Source organism: Parastagonospora nodorum (genome assembly GCF_000146915.1).
Source record: "Parastagonospora nodorum SN15 chromosome Unknown scaffold_32, whole genome shotgun sequence".
NCBI lineage: Eukaryota > Fungi > Ascomycota > Dothideomycetes > Pleosporales > Phaeosphaeriaceae > Parastagonospora > Parastagonospora nodorum.
In genome coordinates this window covers 156,796-174,642 of record NW_001884580.1, presented here as the reverse complement: position 1 = coordinate 174,642, position 17,847 = coordinate 156,796, and the positions used below count along the sequence as shown (strand labels likewise).

The following is a 17,847-nucleotide window of genomic DNA, read 5'->3' as shown; positions in this document are numbered from 1 at the left end:
GATGATTCATGCAGTCGGCTTTGGTGAAAGGCTAGCGTTATATGAGTACAGGTACTGGTTACTTGGTCACGAGAATAACTATAGAGCATTGAGGCAAGAGACAGATAATGATATCTTTGAGTTTCAGATGCGTGGGGGAAGAAGAGAGCTTACAATGGTAGTGATGCCAATCTGCAGAATATATACAGTGTAGACCATTGCTATACAAAGCTCTGAGTCCGTCGTGGGAGCTTGGCGTCACCTGCGCTATCTTGTGGCAACGGCATAACCTCAGTAGGCTGCAAAGTCTCTAACGCTAACGTTGTAGAGGTCAGGAGGGAATCCACTACTTCATCCCCATCGCAATCGCCACCAGAGCATTCCGAAAAGTTCAGCCTGTGCTGTATCTCCTCATACTCTTCTTCGGTGATTCTGCGGCTCGAATTGATTCCAATTGAAACGATATCGTCCGGTCGAAGCCAGTGGCGTTTGGCATTAGAGGGCGGATCAGCCATATACTGGTTATTGGACACGCCTTGCTCGTCTACAGGCCCTCCAGCAAACCACGGGTCGCTATTAAGCAACGCGTAGCCTTGATATCGGTTGTGATTACCAGCACCTACTGGGTAGCAATCGTTCGCTCCGATACCGTCATCTCCTCCCGGATCCGCCACGACAGGGTTGATGCGGTATACGCTTCGAGTGTATGCTGCAGTCCAGTCGGTGTAATAGGTTGTCGTCCTCCCGGCTACGATCGAGTGCGTGCTTGAGCCGAGGTCACGTCGGATGGCGATTGCCCTGCATTGCCACTTGGCACCAACCGCGCCATTCTGGGTACCGTCGAGATAACGTATCCATTGCGGTCTGTTGATTACACGATGGTTGAACGCTGGGTCAATGGCTCTGTCATAGCCATCAACCTCGTGATATAAGGCGTATGGTGGCCACTCGTCAGCTTCGCAGCCCCTCAGGGCCCCTGGCTGTCGATTAGGTATCAATCCTCCATCAGACCTTGCAAGGCGCCATTTGACCTTCCTAACTGGATTTTTCAGTGCTGACGGATGCTGACCCTCCCAAGCGACCTTGGCCTGAAGATCACCTTGCCTTCCGGCTCCAGCTTTCAGATATGGGCAGGTATTGATGTCGTAGCTCATGCCTGGATGATGTCGAATAAGGGAACTATAATGCAGACATGGTTGTGAATTTTTCACACAGTCCAAGTCTACCAGCCTGGGAGCTACTACTGCATCCTGAACAGTCACTGTCCTAGTGATGTGTACATCGTCTACGCGACATTGACGCTTTGGACGCGGCTCATCTGCTCTAGGTGCAGCTTTGGACGAACAGCTGGTCCAGCTGCTACTGCTTGTTTTGGCGGACGTGTGCTTGGATTCGGGAGCCCGCGTCTCGCTTGGCTTATCGCTGTTCAGCTGAATCGAAATTAGCTCAAGTTGTCAGATATCACCTGAAATGTGTTGATACTTACGGATAGGGTATGTTTCTTGCCAAAGACCTTGAATTCGGCCTTGCCCTCCTTCTCCACACCCTTCACACACAGCTGGATCAAGGCCGGCGTAGCTGCGATCTCGGCAATATCGAGAATTTCTCCAATTATGGGAATTAGATCTTCTGCCAGTTCAAGTGGCAATAGTAGGGCGGGCACAGCAATTCGACAGAAAGCCTTCGCAGCAACGTCGAGCGCTGCTTGCTCGGCGGCTGCTACGGCGGCTGCTTTGGCGGCATCGGCGGCCAATTTACCCAGGTCTCCAAAGTTGAGGGCTGGTTTGAACCCTTTGCAGCAAAAGCTCTGGAGACCTCCAGCGCAGTCTTGGTCTTTCTTCTTGACATGGTTGTTGGTATCTTTGACTACTTCGGTTTCACCATCGGCACAGCCGCCCATGCACGAAAGGCCGACACCGCGATACCCTCTCCTAATCAAACATCAGCGTTACATATTCATCAACATTTTTGAAGAGTCCTCACCATTGACATTTTCCCATGGTAGTACCGCTTGCGCAGCAAAGGTTGCGATACTGCCCCTTCGCACAGCGGTCATTTGTTGACAACTGGCCCGGTTGACCGTTCATCTGCGCGACTTGATTCGTGCTCTTCATGCAAGCCACATTGCAGTCAGTGGTATAGCACGAGATTCCGGCTGCCAAATCTCCGCTCTTTTGTTTCGCATCTTCTTGGTCTGCAGTCGTCACACCAGACGCGGGCGCGAGACCGTTGTCTGCTTTTTGATCAACCTGATCCATAGCCCACACCATCGTACCTCCAAGACAGCGTTTATTGGAGAAATCGCGCTTTTGCTGAAAGGTGTCGTCGTCGTCATAGCTGACCCATTGATTACTATCCCACGTGATCCACTTGACGCCAGCTACCTTGTCCCAGGTTGGATTGAGATTATTCTTGGAGACAATATCCTTGATTTCTTGGAGGCTGAAGATGTGCTTAGCATGACTCTGCGAGAAAGTATATTTCGAAAAACTCACTCCAATATGCCCGCTGCATTTGAACACGGTCCTGGATTAGCACCGCCACTGAATTGGCAGACCCCATTCGGGAGGTTGCAGGAGGAGTCTTTGAGTGTGAAGCTCCGCCCGTACTATTCTGTGTAAGCTCTACAGTCACAGTTGCAAAAAACAAGATGTACTTACCCAGCCCTGGCCAAGCACGACATTCTTGGGATCCACACCAGCTCGCCATAGCAGGTCCAAGCCAAGGTCAATTTCGGTGATGTTGGTATGTGGTGCAATATAAGGACCGATTGCTTTAGACTGAGCGTCCCAGATACCGTGTACTTGAACAGGAGACATGCATTAGTTGGCATAAGCTTGATGCAATGTTGCGAAACTTACAGTCATAGCTCATTAGATTGAACCAGTCGACATTGGGCTGCAGACCAGCAAGGTCAAAGTGCTGTAGATACCAATACGAAGTGGGAAGAGTGACCGTAATACCGTACTTCGATCCAAAAGCAGAGCGCATCTGTTTCACGAGTGCGACGTAATTGTCTCTATCAACTTCAGCACCACCGCGGTCATCGGCTTGGGGGTACTCCCAGTCAAGATCTACGCCGTCGAATCCATACTCATTCATAAAGCTCATTAATCCGCTGATGAACTTGCCGCGATTTTGACTGGAGCCAGCCATAGTGCTGAATGCTGTTCTTGTGGGACCAGGATCTGTGAAAGACCAGCCGCCCACGGATATGTATGTTTTCAAACCTTGATTGGTGCTCTTCAGACCAGTGAAGCGATTGTACAGCGCCCCAGTTTTGCCGTCCATTGGAGCGATCTGGAATGATGATGGATCAAAAAAGGCAAAAGCAAAATTGATGTGCGTAAAACCGTTGAGGTTGAGATCTTCTGGTGCGACGCTGGAGCATTTGCGCGTGTTGGACCACGACTCATAGTAGCCGACTGTTCGCTTGTTCGCACTGGTACCACCTCCGCATGAAGGTCGTTTGGCTGGTCCACAACCACCGAAGCCTTGTTGGCAACCAGAATTCACAGCACAGAAGTCGTCAGTTGAACCGCAAAACCTGACGGCACGATTAATGAAGATCCGCGCGCGAGCCAGTGTATCAGTACATACCCAAACTTGGAGCAACACACGCCCAAAGGACAGTTCTGCTTCCCAGGCACTCCATACTGACCGCACTCGGCTTTTGAGGTACATTTTGAGGTACAGTTTCCTTGGCCGCATTCGGAAGGCGAGTAGCCACACAAGCCGTTTGTGCCGCAGCATGCAGTGATGGGGCATTCTGTTTGTGCATTGCAGGTGCCTGTAGGAAGACTATTACCATCGCGCGTTTGGAGAAGTCTTGGCTCGGATAGCAAGTGCGCAGGCTGGCTGTATGCTTTTCCACCAAAATTGAAGGGTGTCGCGAAAGTCAAAGTTGCTGAAAGAAAGACACCGAACGTCAAAATCGCAGCAATCGAGGCAACGTAATCTCTCATCTTGATGAAATGGTAGACGGTGCAACAATCAAGATGAAGAGAAACTCCGAATTTAGAGGAAGTAGATAGCGCTCCCAATGCCCTGCACAGGTCGTCGAGTGAGGAGCTTGCCTCAGGTGACAATTTCCGTTGATGCAGTAAGCTTTTTCGGAACAACAAGCTTTCCTGGGTAAATGGGTTTACATGTGCCCGTAAGCTTCTCTGGGGCAACAAGCTTCCTTGGGAACAGGCAAAGCGAAGGCTTTTACCAGATGGTCTACATAGCCAATCACACGGAGTGTCATGCCTCAATCATATCCGCGATATATTGCTCACGTCAGCCCACAAGGCCACGCTTGACCACACCACAGTATGCAGCAGCCTATTCAGGCTAGCCTTCAGCTGATGTTGAGTAGGTGGTGGCGGCTTACACGAGTATCCGGTGACAGTCCTGAAAGGGACGTGGATGCTCATTTGTATCGATCTGATATGTCAGGCCTATGGATATGCCCGGCTGATTGGACTATCGAGAGCGACGAAATCGCTTGAACACCACAACTCTCCGCCTTCTTGCTCTCAGAGCATTAGAAGTTTGTCTGATCCACGAATATTCTCTTCCAGCAATTTCACCATGCTTTTGTATATCTGGCTTGGCTTAGTAACATTAATAAAACTCGGGGAATCGCAATTCAGCCTCTATCCTGCGTTCGTTGACCCAGTGAAGCTAAGCAAGGCGTACGGTGTCACGACTGAATGCATTCAAGGCCTGTCCGTATTCAACTACTCTGCGGTCCATACTCTTACTGATCTGGTTTCCAGAAACCAAACACTGGCAGAATGTGATCCGGACCTTTTTGGCATGGTGGTGAATTATGACATGTTCTGGTGGGAGCAAGACAATATCACCGATTTGTGCCTCGGCAACTGTTCTGTAGCCGCAGCGTTATGGTACAACGACGTTGTATCTGCATGCAAAGGGCAATGGTTAAATTCCTATGGGAAATGGATACCGGCCGATTCGGTCGCTGGTCGCTACGTGGATGGCATCAAAACCGCTTGTTTATATTCAAACTCGTAAGCACATTGAACATCATGTAGGCAGAATTCTGACGAGATTATTCCCAGACTAGGTGATGATACCGCATGGTGCTTGGTAGAATCGCAGGAGTGGGTTGGATCAGACGTGTATCAAGTGGATTGCGACGCAAATCCATCTGATCCGTCGTGCACTGGTGGCGGAACAGGCATCGATCCTAGCAGCGAACGGATGGCCAATTTGTACTCCAATAATGTCGTAAGTTGTCGAAGCGCGGTCATCCAAGGTTCAATTTGTACTGACGACCAACGTGCAGTTATGCAACGATTGCTTCGTGCAAATGCTTTACACCAAAGTTACGTCGGAGTTCCTAGCAGACACTGATCACGCCGACTATCTCGTGGGTCAGTTGCAGGACATTGCGGACGTTTGTAATACCTCGATCCCCGCCATCACCACTCGTGCAACCATCTCATGGGATTCCGCACCTGCTCCGACACCAAACAGCGCGACGACGACACCACCTCCAGCTACCACGACTTGTGCTGCTGGACAGGGCCAGACATTGAGCTCCGGTACTGGGTGCGACGCCTTATCTCAGAAGTACGGCATTTCAACAGGGGATTTGGAGGCGATCTCCGGTAGCGATGTTTGTAGTATCTCGACCGCATCCTGTTTTCCTTTAGCTTGCTCGCTGCAGCAGATTGGAACTGGCGCCACTTGGTATGTTCGTTATGCTAATTGCGACTTGACTACGCTTGCTAACGTGTCGCAGTGAGACAATGGCGAGCAGCCTTAACATCACCACTGTGCAATTCCAAAGTTGGAACCCCAATATCATAGGACTGTGTGACGGGCTGCAAGCCGGGCAGTACGTGTGCAAGTCAGCTCCAGGCGTGACTGGAACGTATACACTAGCTCCACCACCACTGGGGACAGACGCTGATGCAGGTAACCAGCAACGTGGAGGCTCTGGTGAGTATCTTCCTGTCGAGTACCGGGACAGGCATTGACGAGATGTAGGAGGAGTAGTGACTCCAACAACAACCATTCCACCTGGGCCGACAACGCCGGTAGCAGCGCCAGGTCCAACACTGTCAGGTGTCTCGAAAATATGCAATGCCTGGCAGACGCCTGGCCAAGGACTTGGTTGCGTTGACTTCGCCCTTCTGAACGGCCTCGGATCTGAAAAACTGTACGAGTGGAATCCAATTCTTGGCCCTAATGGTGAGAATTGCACGACCATGTTTCAGTTTAAAGTGTACTACTGTGTTGGCGTCGTGATCGGCAGTTCAGGCAGCGGACAAACAACACCACCGTCTAGCCCGACCATCACCAGTGTTGTCGGAGCTCCTGGACCGACTCAAAGTGGCATCATTTCTTCATGCAACAAATACGCGTTGCCCGCAAACTTGCAGGGCTGCTACGACTTTGCATCGGCGAACGGTATTACACCCACACAGCTGTACTCGTGGAACGCGGTACTCGGATCCAACGGTGAAAATTGCGGAAGCGCGTTCCAAGCGGGCGAATACTACTGTGTCGGTATTCAGACACCTTCGAGTACAAAACCAGTGTCTGCACCAGGACCGACGCAAAGCGGCATCGTGGCTTCATGTACAAAATTCGCGAAGCCACCTGCTGGAACTGGGTGCTATGATTTTGCGACGCAGAATGGAATTACACCTACGCAACTTTATCAGTGGAATAAGATTCTTGGGCAGAACGGAGAAAACTGTGGAACAGAGTTCTTTGGAGATGATTACTATTGTATTGCGGCTTGATGGTAGAGAGGTAGAAACTGAAGAGAAAGCTAGACTCGATATCACGTACGTCATGCTTGAAATTCTTTGCCGTGCAATGTTCATATCCTTTCGTGTATTGGTGCGGTAGCTGTTTTTGAGAAGACTGATGCGACGCATGCGACGTTATCTAGAATTTATACTTGATTGACTACTAAGATTACGTTATTTATATTGGAAGCACTTATGAGTTATGGATATGTTTGCTCTGAATAGCCTCGATTCAAGATTTGAGAGTACTGAGGTTAGCTGCATTAAGGAATTGGGTCTAGAGATGTTGTAAGGGGAAAGAATATTGCATAGCAGCGTTGTTGGTGAAAGTGTTGTGTTAGGCTTCTTATGACTGAGCACAGCTTCTACATGTTCTATGGTCGCATAGTGTTAGCTCAGCCTTTACTCAACATACAATTCTTAGGCAAATTATTCTTGTCTATTCGAATCTTCAGAAAGAGAAATGCCCTTGTCCAGCTCACTATTCATGGCTCTTTCTTCCCGGCGCCGATGCACAAGTTTCTTCCAACGACTAACAGCAAAGATCACAGCCACCGATGGATTGATTGTGTTGTGCTGCACGCGGGTAATTCCATGCCAATTTATGCCTCGTATCCCAAGCAATGGCCTGCCTCCGACAGCTTTCGTAAGCTTTGTAGCCAGGTATTTGATCTGATCCCGGTTCAGAGTCGAATCACGGAGGTCGAAGCTTAGAGTGAGGCGACCTTTTGATTTGCGCAATGCATTCTCGCTGGTCTTTTCCTTTTCATTAAATAAGGGCGCAAGGAATATGGACTGGTCATTTACTGATTTGAACCAAAGGTGTGCTGGCGAATGGGCTCTATGCTCAGACAAATTGATATCTTGGGTAAGCCGAAATGTCGAAAAAGGCCTGTCGCCATATTTATCCAAGGATTCGCGTAGCTTATCGATTAGTGCTCTAGTAAAGGAATAGATACCAGGCGGTGCGGTCGTCTGGTCGATTGAGGCAGCACTGAGCAGTTCGAACTTCCTCGAAATTCCACTACCGCTTAACCCACGTTCAACCAAATTACTGGCGTAACAGGTGTCGAGAATCACGAGAGTATCGGCTTCATGTTCCTCCGCTCTCAACATTTCTTCTACTCGATCCCAGCGTGCATGTGTGCTCTTGCTGAAATTCGATACAGAGTTCGTGGATGCTGTCAATTGAAGATAATTTTCCAAATCACTCCAGATACCGCGTGCTGTATAATACAAGATGATCAGGGTGTCGGGTGCATCAAATTCTAGGAGAAAATTGGATATCCCAAGATTCAGCTGGCTTGACGGCTTTTTTTTCAAGTTCAATTCGAGTATTTCGGTCTTGAAATGAAAGGTTTCGCGGAAGGTGGCTTCAAGCTCATCAACCTGAGGGCACGTCAGTCTTATCACATGACGTGACGAAGATCTTGCATATCGATTCGATGGGTCTGTTGTTACTCAGTCCTGCACGGCATCACTTACATCAGCACGCGTGTTAAGCTCACCGATCTCATCCGCCCACTTCACAAGCAAGACAGCGACTCGAGAATATCCATTTCGTGCAGTCGCTTCGTCCCAACAATTTTGCATATCCTGGATGTCAGACAAACGCTTGGGGATTCCATCTGTCGACTGAGTGGAGGTCTATGACTCGCTTAACTCGTATGTCTGCATGAACGACTCGGTCCTCCAGTGCTTCAATAGGACGCACTTCTTTCTCGCTGGGCAAAGGTTGCCGTGGTTTTTTGCTAAAGCCATCGTGGTCTGTTCCTTGGAAAGCTACGGTGGCTGATCTCTTGAGTGGCATTAAGTCCATTTCTAAGTTCTGCATGATGATCTTATCCACATTGTCTTCAATCCGCTGAGCTGTGACCTGGGCAAGTATAGCGTTTAGCTCCGTCGGATCCTCTCGATTCTTTTTCAGCTCCTCATGGAAGCGTCTGAAAGCCTTTGTGAGGCCCTCTCCGTACAGAAGTGACATGTGTACATTGAACAGTCCCAGGAGAGAATAAAACTTTTCTTCCTCTCGTGTTGTCTGGCGACTCTTTGCCCATCCTAAACGAATATCAACTGGCACTTGATACATAGTGTAGACATTGCCGTGAAGTACGTCGGACGAGATCTGGGTAGCTTCACTGATGTCTTCCCAGAGGGAATGTTTGTCTCCGAGTGGCGCACCCTCATAAGTGAAGAAGTTTACTGAGGTTGGAGCTAAAATTTCTACGGTGCGGCAGGTACGAATCAGTAACGTCTCCTATAGAATTCGCGACTCGGCAACTTACCTTGGAGAGTCCAACCCCTAGTGAACCATCTACTTCGTCGGAATACAGACCTCCAGCCATATCCAGTGAGGTTCGCTTCTAGCGCTTGGAGAGAGACGTCTTGCAAGAACACGTAGCATCTGGCCGAATCTTTGTACCACTTGAACATGGAGTTAATCGCTTCTTGCAGCTCTGCGCTGCTTGATTTGTCGATGCAGCAGGTATCGATCCAGAAGTAATCAAGCTTGTCTTTGGTAGCCTGTTATGCACAAAAGCGCAGCTTCTCGTAACCGCGCTTCTTTTGGCCCTTGCCCTTCTTAACATCCTTGAAAGTAACTTCCTCATGAGCCGCGAGCCATGTGTGCGAAAGAATACCATAGGCCGGGATCTGCTTGCCGTACTTTTCGACCAGGCTGAACCCGCCTAAGGCGTCAACTTGTAAGAGATGCATCGAGAGCGGGTCTGAGCATAATAGATGGGCGCGAAGCAAGATTTTTAGCGGCGTACCGCAGGTCAGAGCGCGATTTTGTTATAACCAGCGACGATGCGTAACAAACGGAGGGCGGGACAAGAAGCGAAAAGACACTCGCTTGGTGACCAGTGACACGTGGCTGCTGACGTGCAGTAGGAATCCTGGTCCCAAGGTTCACAGGCGAGACATAACGTAGTCGTCTCCGAACTTATTCATACAAGGCAGAACTCTCGTCGACTCGTTCTTGCCATCCTTATGCTCTCCATAAGCTCCCCATGCATGATGTTATCCATATGAGCCTGGCCCATGAACAAATACTTCTGGCCTCTCGGTCGCAGTACATATGGTGTATTGCCTCCGAAAACTACAATATCGCTAGCTCGCATACACTGCGGACCAAGCCAAAAGATCGGCTGTTTTTCCAAAACATGCGCCTCAGCGAGTAAGTATCGGAAACGTGCGCCTCGAATCGCACTTAGTTTACCGTTTACAGATATCGAAGTAGAGTGCCTATGCGATGCAGCTTCATTATCCGTATCATGGCATGTTCAAAAGCGGCGTAGAACTTGCCTTGGGCTGAATCATCCAGCTCTTTGATGTATATCGGATCCAAAATCTCTGTGATACCTGCTGCTATAGTGCGAGCCAGCGTGCGTATCGATTCCTGCTCATTCTCCTGTATGCGTTCTGAAATTCTCGGTCAAAGACTGAGACCCTTGAGTGGCGTTCGTGTTTGGGGGAGAGGTGCGCTTCATTCCAAGCAGACTACTACAATTCATTATCACTTCGACGTCGCGCACCACTTCGTGAATGACACCATTCAGGCGCATATGCTCGGAGGTTCAATGCTCATCTTCAGTGCTGGGGACTGGAAGATTGTCGCAAGGATGCCATCGACACTCATCTTCCTGTAGCCCGGGGAGTCTCGTAACGTTCATGTCATCCCATCTTGGTGCCCAAGATCTGTATTCGCCTTATCCATCGTAACTCTCAGGCGCGATTACAGGTCTATGTCAGTAAGGACTGTTTCTGCAAACACTTGAGCGACGCTCAGGTTGTAATCCATCCTCAGCACGTCTACTTCAGATCTAGGCGAAATAGGTTTAAGCAAGCCGTGCACCTTATCTCTTGGATTTGTCGATCTAAATTCTCGAAAACTCTGCAGTACAGTAAAGAATGGGGTTCCGTCTTCATCGGGCATGATGTCTGCACACTTGACCTTGACCTTGACAAATAGCGATACCACCGGGTCGTTTTGGTCCAAGGGAACTGTCTTATCGAAGATCCACGACGCTGTCAGGCTCAGATCTGGCCAAATAGTGTTGGAATCGCCCCAGAGAACGACCGCATCCTGTGCCAATCGGATCTCTTGGACACACTAAATTCGAGTGAACTAGGGTCTGCCAAACAACACTCTGAAGCTGTCACATACGAGATCTGGGAACACCTCCTGCGGGAGTCTTAGTGCCACGTGCCTTTCGTTATCGTCCAGATCACAGATATATATAACGCAGGAGAGTAATGATAAAAGAGTATAGAATAGGTTATATCCTCAAGATCTTTTTATAGTAGTAGATATCAAGTAAAATTCAACAACTATTCGTTGGTAGTATTATCTGCATCTAGTGGCATTTATAATACTAGAATAGTTATCCCAAAATATATATTAAGTAATCAAACGCATACTCATACAAGACAGAATGTAGTTGCCTTCTTCAATACAGCGCACACTCTGCGTCTTGGGGGGTCCCACGTTACTATCTTGTCTTCACAGTCAGGATCTTCCCAGCTACGCAGTTTATACGTCTTGTCTATAACAGCATCGTCGAAAGTCGAAACCCTCGAATCTGCCCATAACCCGATGAACCCTGAACTTCGTTCCCCCACAGCACCGCAGGATGAACGGTAGCTCGGACCCGTACATGACACATACGGCATCACCGACATTTACATCTTCTGGTACCAGGGCTATGTATTTGTTCGCTGTGATGGCAAGCCTCCGATTCGAAAGGAATAAGCTTGCTGGCGGGAGCCGATCAAGACACGATTCTGATCCATGCTGGACATTGGCGGTACTCCTCAGGACATCTAGAAGTGGCTCGTCTTCTTTAAGCTGATGGACTCTGATCTCTATTGCGATTGCATCAACGGCCTTTGTCAATGATGCAAGGAGATCATCGAAGCATTCAAGCCCAGCTTCATCGCTGCCATTAACTTCTTCTTGGTACAAGATTTTCTTGAACACCGTCCACGTCTCTTCGAGTGTGGGACGTGGCTTATGACTTTCAAATAGCTGCACACATTGCTCAATCCACTGGATTAATCGTACCATGTAGTCTCTGACGGCAAACATCTCTCCGATCCCGGGCTCCAGTGTGAGGTCGATGGCTGGTGGATGGACGTGAGTGGAAAGAGCAGTAATCTTATCGAACTCGAGTCCTTTTATTGTCAAGGCGTCGTCTGGTCCAAAGGAAAATACAGCTGAACAACGTTCAGTGATGCGGTTACTGATCATCATTCTTGTACGATCAAGTTTAGCATCGCTAAAGTCGTCTTGTTTTATAGGGCGCCACACTTCTGGACTTTCTAAATTTCGTCCCCGCTGCTCGTGGTCGAACGGTACATGATAAGTACGCGGAGGTGAACTATCGCCCCAGTTCGGTACCCAGGACGGAAGCTGAGTCGAACGAGCAGTTCTATTGTCGACAAATTTCAAGACTTCGATAGACCGTGTCTTATGGATAATAGCTCTGGTAACATTGATGAAGACTCGCGCGGGCGACACGGCGTAATCCACTTTAAAAGGTACCCACACCAATGGCTGGTACGTAATCTGATGGCGTCGGACTCGTCGATGGTGTTTCTTTTCCTCATACCAGCCCAAATTCGAAGCATCCTTTGCAAGACCCAGTATGCCATAGATCTTGTCCTGCGGATTCGTAGCCTCGGCCCATCGTGTCTGCGAAAGATAATCCAGAAGATTACCTCTGAAATCCGTCAACGTCAATGGACTTATCGACCTAGTCCGAGCTTGCACCATGAAGTCAAGCTGTTGTAAAGCGGTCCTCTTCGTACCATTTGCCAACTCCGTCTTTTTCGCATGGAACGACATTATTCTCGGAAGTGCTTCTGTCTCAAGCATAGAATTGATGATTGCCAGGAAGGTATTCGCTTCAAGAAAGTCTGCGCCGCAGACGAACAGAGCGTGCCGGGCGCAAAGTATTTCTTGGATGATCCATACGCGGCGGAACCATGGCCTATACAGAAGCTCGCATATGGCTGTCCACCCTGAACGTGCCTGGTCGGTATAGAAATGTGCAGCTGGGATTTTGTTGTCCCATCCGATGTGCTGAGTCATTTTGTAGAGCTCTTCAAAGGCCTGCCTGGTCAGTTCGTTACTCTCCCCTAGCCAGATATAAACCATGCTTGCTCCTTGATATACTTCAGCCATTTGGCTGACTTGAATTGATCGTTCCGTCGTATTGGTTTGATTGATGCAGAGGGCATCTACCCAAACTCTTGGTACCTTACCCTTGCGAAGGTGTAATAACGCCATATAAAGATTGTCTGTAATCATTGTAACGGCTCCGTTGACCAGTATGGGGATCGAGGGGGTTGCTGAACCCCAGGTGTATGAGAGAGCCACATAATCTGCGTTCTCTTGCAAATCCACATACATAAATGCACACTCAATTGTGCTCAACGAATGACCTGGATTGATCTGCAGTAATCGGATTTGTCCTTTGGGAAGATCCCGCGTATACATATTGGATGTTGGCGCGAGAGTCCTTTTGAGATATATTGCTACTGTCGCGTCAGCCATTTGCAAGGCCGGAGTATGTTCAATCCCTCTAATGAAATTGGGACCCACCTTTGAGAGCCCTCAGCCGTTTTGACCTGATCCATAACTTGGCCAAAATATTGACGCCTGTCTTACGCACTAGATGTCTCTTGCGATCCAGCCAAGCGCGCTTGGGATCATGTAACATGAAAGCTCTGAGTGCGTCTGCGTCGCGCTTTGTAAAATTGTCTACTCGGTTCAAAATTGCCTGCATGGTTGAGCTCTTAGAGGATGAGCTCGCGGTGTGAGGGACTTAGCATTTATAGGTGAGTGTTGCCATGGGTCTGAAACAAGGCTGTGCAGCGAGAATCCGCAGTCAAATCCAGCAGAATAACCGCATCGCAAAAACGACCCTTCCATCCTTCACTGCTACCAACCCTGCTGTTGAACTCTTCTTACCCCAATTGTGGCAAGCCTAGTAGCACGCTAAAGTACGAAACGATATAGGCTGCTGTGCCTCTTTATGGATTTTCGTCTTTTCATTGATTCTAACTCTTCAGAATTTATGAGTCTCATGTTATAGTAGTTTTTTCCAACTATGTATGCGAGTCTGAAGCAGGACTTAGAGTACATGCGTTCCGCAAACAAAGTGGGAAGGAAGGGTAACCCTGTGGTGGGCGTGACAGTTCGAAGGCATCGGCCCCCAATCGCCAAGACGCTACCGTGCCCGTGCGCGTGACGCCTAGATTCGCGTAACGCCCCGCCTAACACTAAAACACGTTTTTAACGCTAACTTTAACGCGCTATAACTTTATAACTATAGATCTAATTTAAGCTGTAATTGCAGAATTAGAATTGCAAGATAAAGAAGAAAAACTCTTATATATAAAACTTGCTGCTAAATATAACATTAACTAGTTAATATTAAGCTAAAGATACTAAGGCTTATAGGCACTTAGTAAGACTAAGGCTTAAAACTAGCTTAAAATTAACCTATAATAGGAGTTAGAGCTTATATAATATATAGAAGGTCTTATAAAATAAGGCCTTTCTTCTATAAGAGAGATAATATAAAATTTCTTATTAGAGATTATCTAGAAGCCTATCTCTAAGAGCTAAGTTATCTATTTTATTAACTGCTATAATATCTATCTTATTTTAAAATAGACTACTAGACTTAATTATACGCGCGTTCTAGCTAACTCTAAGGTTAAATATACTCTCTATTTTAAGCTGCTGTATAGAAAGATAAAAAGAGTATAATATTAAGCTAAAAAATAGCTATAATATAGATAAGAAAAGCTTTCTAATAGGCCTTATTAGTAGAAGTAAAAGAATCTTTTCTCTATATTAATAGAATAAGAAAGAAGTTAGAGCACCTCTCTAGAATAGATTACGTAAGTTTTTAATGCTGCTAGCCCTATTATTATATAGATAGAAGCTTATTACTGCCTAGCTTTATCTATGCTACTAAAAAGAAAGTAATATAATTATTCTAGATAGACGCTATAGACGTTAGAAAATACTAGGTTTTTATAATCTTATTACTAATAGAATAGAGTAATAATAACGTTAGTTTAGTATAGCTTAAGCAGATATTTAACTGCTATATAAAGTAGAAAGCTTACTATAGAAGAGACTACTAATTACTTATACTAGTGTTAGATAGAAGGCGTCGCATAAAATAGGTTAGGTAATTAACCTGCTAAGAAAGGTGTAGAGGCCTCTATATACGCGAATAAGATGCTGCGCGCACCTTAGATAGAATAACAATAATAATTTTCTATCTAGAATCTTATTATATTTAACAATTAAGAGTCTTACTACTATAGTAGAGCAACGTGCGTTAGCGCAGGGCCTAAGCCTAATAGAATATTAGGCAAAGTATAAAAGCAGAAGGAGGCAGTTTAGAGGTTAATAACTTAATTAACTACTTTTATATTAAGCATAACTTACTATAATAAATAGCAACTAATCGTGCAACTTAAACCTAATACCTTAGTTCTTAGGAAAGCTAAGAGTAGGCGAGTATAGCTAAGTAAGAAATCTAGCTCTAATAATATATTAGACAATAGAAATAGAAATAGGAACATAAATAGGTAACAGAAATAGAAATAGAAATAAGTAACAGAAAATAGGTATACGCACAGAAATAATAATAATAGAAATAGATTATATTAAGATATAGAAAGAGCAATATATAGCATAGCAGTATAGCTAGAGAATATAATAATATTATACTAAGCAATTCTTATTACTAAGTTAGCACTAAAACTAAAAATAAAATAATATACTTGCTATAGAATAAGCATAGGCGCTAGAAGCCTCTTAGGCTAGATCTAATAGCAGTTAATTATTAGAAATATAAAATTTAATATTGCTTAGATTATCTAAGCAGTAAAGAATAAACTACAGTTCTAGAAGGCTATTAAGGTGTAGCCTAATAGCCTTTAAGACTATATATGCAATATTTAAGAATATAAAAACATAATATAAAGCTATATTTAAGCTATTAAAAATATCTTCTAGCAAGAAATACTATTAGCGTTTTAGCTTGCCTCCTAAATAGTTACGCTTCTGCTTCTTCTTATTAATACTCTTCTTTTAACTCTTATTATTCTCCTCTTATACTGCTTTCTAGATCTTATAGACTCTTAGGCTCTAATTATAATAAGCTTTCTATTTAACTAGCAATCTCTCTACTGCATAGAAGGCCTAACGTCTCTACTCTAAGAAAGAGGTAGCACTTAAGCTTATCTCTAAGCTAAGAATTTATTAGGCTTAGAACTAGCAGTAATACTAGCGCCTTTAGAAGCAGAAACACTTTTAGTATCTAATTTTTAAGAAATTCTTAAGGCAATTGCCTAAGAAGTAAACGCAATAGTATATAATAACTAGCGCTTCTACGTTAATAAATAAGCTCTCTTTATAGATATCTCTCTTCTATTTAATAGAGAAAACGTTACTTTATTTATTAAAGAAAATTAAACAGCGCTCTAGCTTCTACTAATAGACTATTAAAAACTATATCTTAAGACTTCTAAGCTACTATAACTATACTAGGCGTAATATTATTAAAAATAGTATAGCTAAATTTAAAGTAGCAAAACTTACTAAAGATTAGTAAGGTATCTAGGTAGCGCTGCGTAGACGTTTCTAGAGCCTTAATTAAGCCTAGCGCGAAGAAACTAAGAACTCTCTTAGATTCTAGTGCCTAAGCTGCTTAATAATAACTAACCTATCTCTTTAAAGCTACCTAGACGCCTTTAGGCCTAGATTTAATAAGTGCCTTAAAGTAGAATTAGTAATAATAGAATAGAAGAGCTTCTTTCTTGCTTAAGGCCTTAATAGAGAAAGGCTAAATAAGATACTAAATAAGTTTAACCTCTTAATTACTTAACTATTAGACTTTATCTTTAAAAGAATTAAACTATTTCTTAGCAAAATAGCCTCTAGAGAATTAGAAATTAAAGCCTTTAATTTAGCTCTTAGGAAAAACAGCAGCATTATAAAATTAATAACTAGTAATCTATTAGGACTAATACCTATAAATATCTTCTATATACTATAGCTAGATCTAAGCGTTATTTCTTTACTTTCGTTCGATGCTAGCTTAAGGTAAACTAATAACTCTAAGAAGAATAAGAGTTGTAGATGCTACTAGGCTATAAACTTACCTAGAGTAAGGTAGATAATCTAATTAAGAAATTTACTAGAATTAAGCTTAGTAGAGTAAACCTATTAACTACCTTCTAAGAACCTAGAGAAATAGAACTCCTTAGCTATGCAGACGTCTAAGAAGCTATTAGGCTTACTCTTGCAAAAGTTAGCACTCTCTCTATATAAGCACCCGAGAACTAAGTACTAGGTAGCTAAAACTTCTAGTAGCCTCTGCGTACTATGCCTTTAGATCTTAGCTATTAATAAACTTAAATAGAGTTCTAATAGAGTTCTTAGATATAGAACTATAGTAATTAGTAAAGCTCTTAAGCTTATTATACTTATAGAGAGTTAGGCTATTTAGCACGCTTCTGCGAAATAAGAGATAAGCTTATCTAGAACTAATAGATCTACTTAAATCTATAAGGTTATATTAGTTAGAGAAATAAAGAATAACTTAAAGAAGAAGTTAGAAACATCTCTAGAATGCATATTATTAGAACTATTATTAAAGAAATTAAGACTTAGCTAAAATAAAGTAGTAAACTAGTAGTTAACTTAGTTATAACGATAAACTCTTACGTTAAGCAGACCTAAGGATAGATAGAGCTATTTAATAACACGATAATTATAGAATAGAATAGCTTCTAGAATTTAGAAGTTATAGAAGAAGATAAGTTTGCATAGTGCTTAAAACTTACTAGCATAGTTATTAGAGCTAAAGAAGTGCTACTTACTCTAGCAATAGTTATAAGTATATCTCTTACTAACTTAGTAATATCTAATTATAATTCTAGAATAGCAGCGCTTAAGCTAGTTCCGTTATATACCTCTATAGTAAAAAATAATAAAAGCTGCAACGCTAACTAGATTTGCCTCTACACGCGAGTATCTTTTAATAAAGATATAGATATAGAT

The 17,847-nt window shown here is 44.6% G+C and overlaps 4 protein-coding genes across 4 annotated transcripts; 1 reads left to right on the top strand and 3 right to left on the bottom strand.

The window, feature by feature from the left end:
- Positions 1–1,302: 1,302 nt before the first annotated feature.
- SNOG_14527 (hypothetical protein) lies at positions 1,303–3,663 on the bottom strand (the record flags this gene model as incomplete). The annotated part of the gene is made up of 5 exons (XM_001804659.1): positions 1,303–1,335; positions 1,466–1,910; positions 1,963–2,444; positions 2,640–2,782; positions 2,841–3,663. 5 exons carry the CDS (start codon positions 3,661–3,663, stop codon positions 1,303–1,305), a joined length of 1,926 nt encoding a protein of 641 aa, XP_001804711.1.
- Positions 3,664–4,554: 891 nt separating this feature from the next.
- On the top strand, positions 4,555–6,743 carry SNOG_14526 (hypothetical protein; the record flags this gene model as incomplete). The annotated part of the gene is made up of 5 exons (XM_001804658.1): positions 4,555–4,997; positions 5,022–5,217; positions 5,276–5,682; positions 5,735–5,934; positions 5,983–6,743. 5 exons carry the CDS (start codon positions 4,555–4,557, stop codon positions 6,741–6,743), a joined length of 2,007 nt encoding a protein of 668 aa, XP_001804710.1.
- Positions 6,744–8,213: 1,470 nt separating this feature from the next.
- SNOG_14525 (hypothetical protein) lies at positions 8,214–9,467 on the bottom strand (the record flags this gene model as incomplete). The annotated part of the gene is made up of 5 exons (XM_001804657.1): positions 8,214–8,399; positions 8,467–8,975; positions 9,038–9,054; positions 9,088–9,265; positions 9,287–9,467. 5 exons carry the CDS (start codon positions 9,465–9,467, stop codon positions 8,214–8,216), a joined length of 1,071 nt encoding a protein of 356 aa, XP_001804709.1.
- Positions 9,468–10,488: 1,021 nt separating this feature from the next.
- On the bottom strand, positions 10,489–13,543 carry SNOG_14524 (hypothetical protein; the record flags this gene model as incomplete). The annotated part of the gene is made up of 4 exons (XM_001804656.1): positions 10,489–10,866; positions 10,921–10,938; positions 11,422–13,292; positions 13,360–13,543. 4 exons carry the CDS (start codon positions 13,541–13,543, stop codon positions 10,489–10,491), a joined length of 2,451 nt encoding a protein of 816 aa, XP_001804708.1.
- Between the last annotated feature and the right edge of the window lie 4,304 nt (positions 13,544–17,847).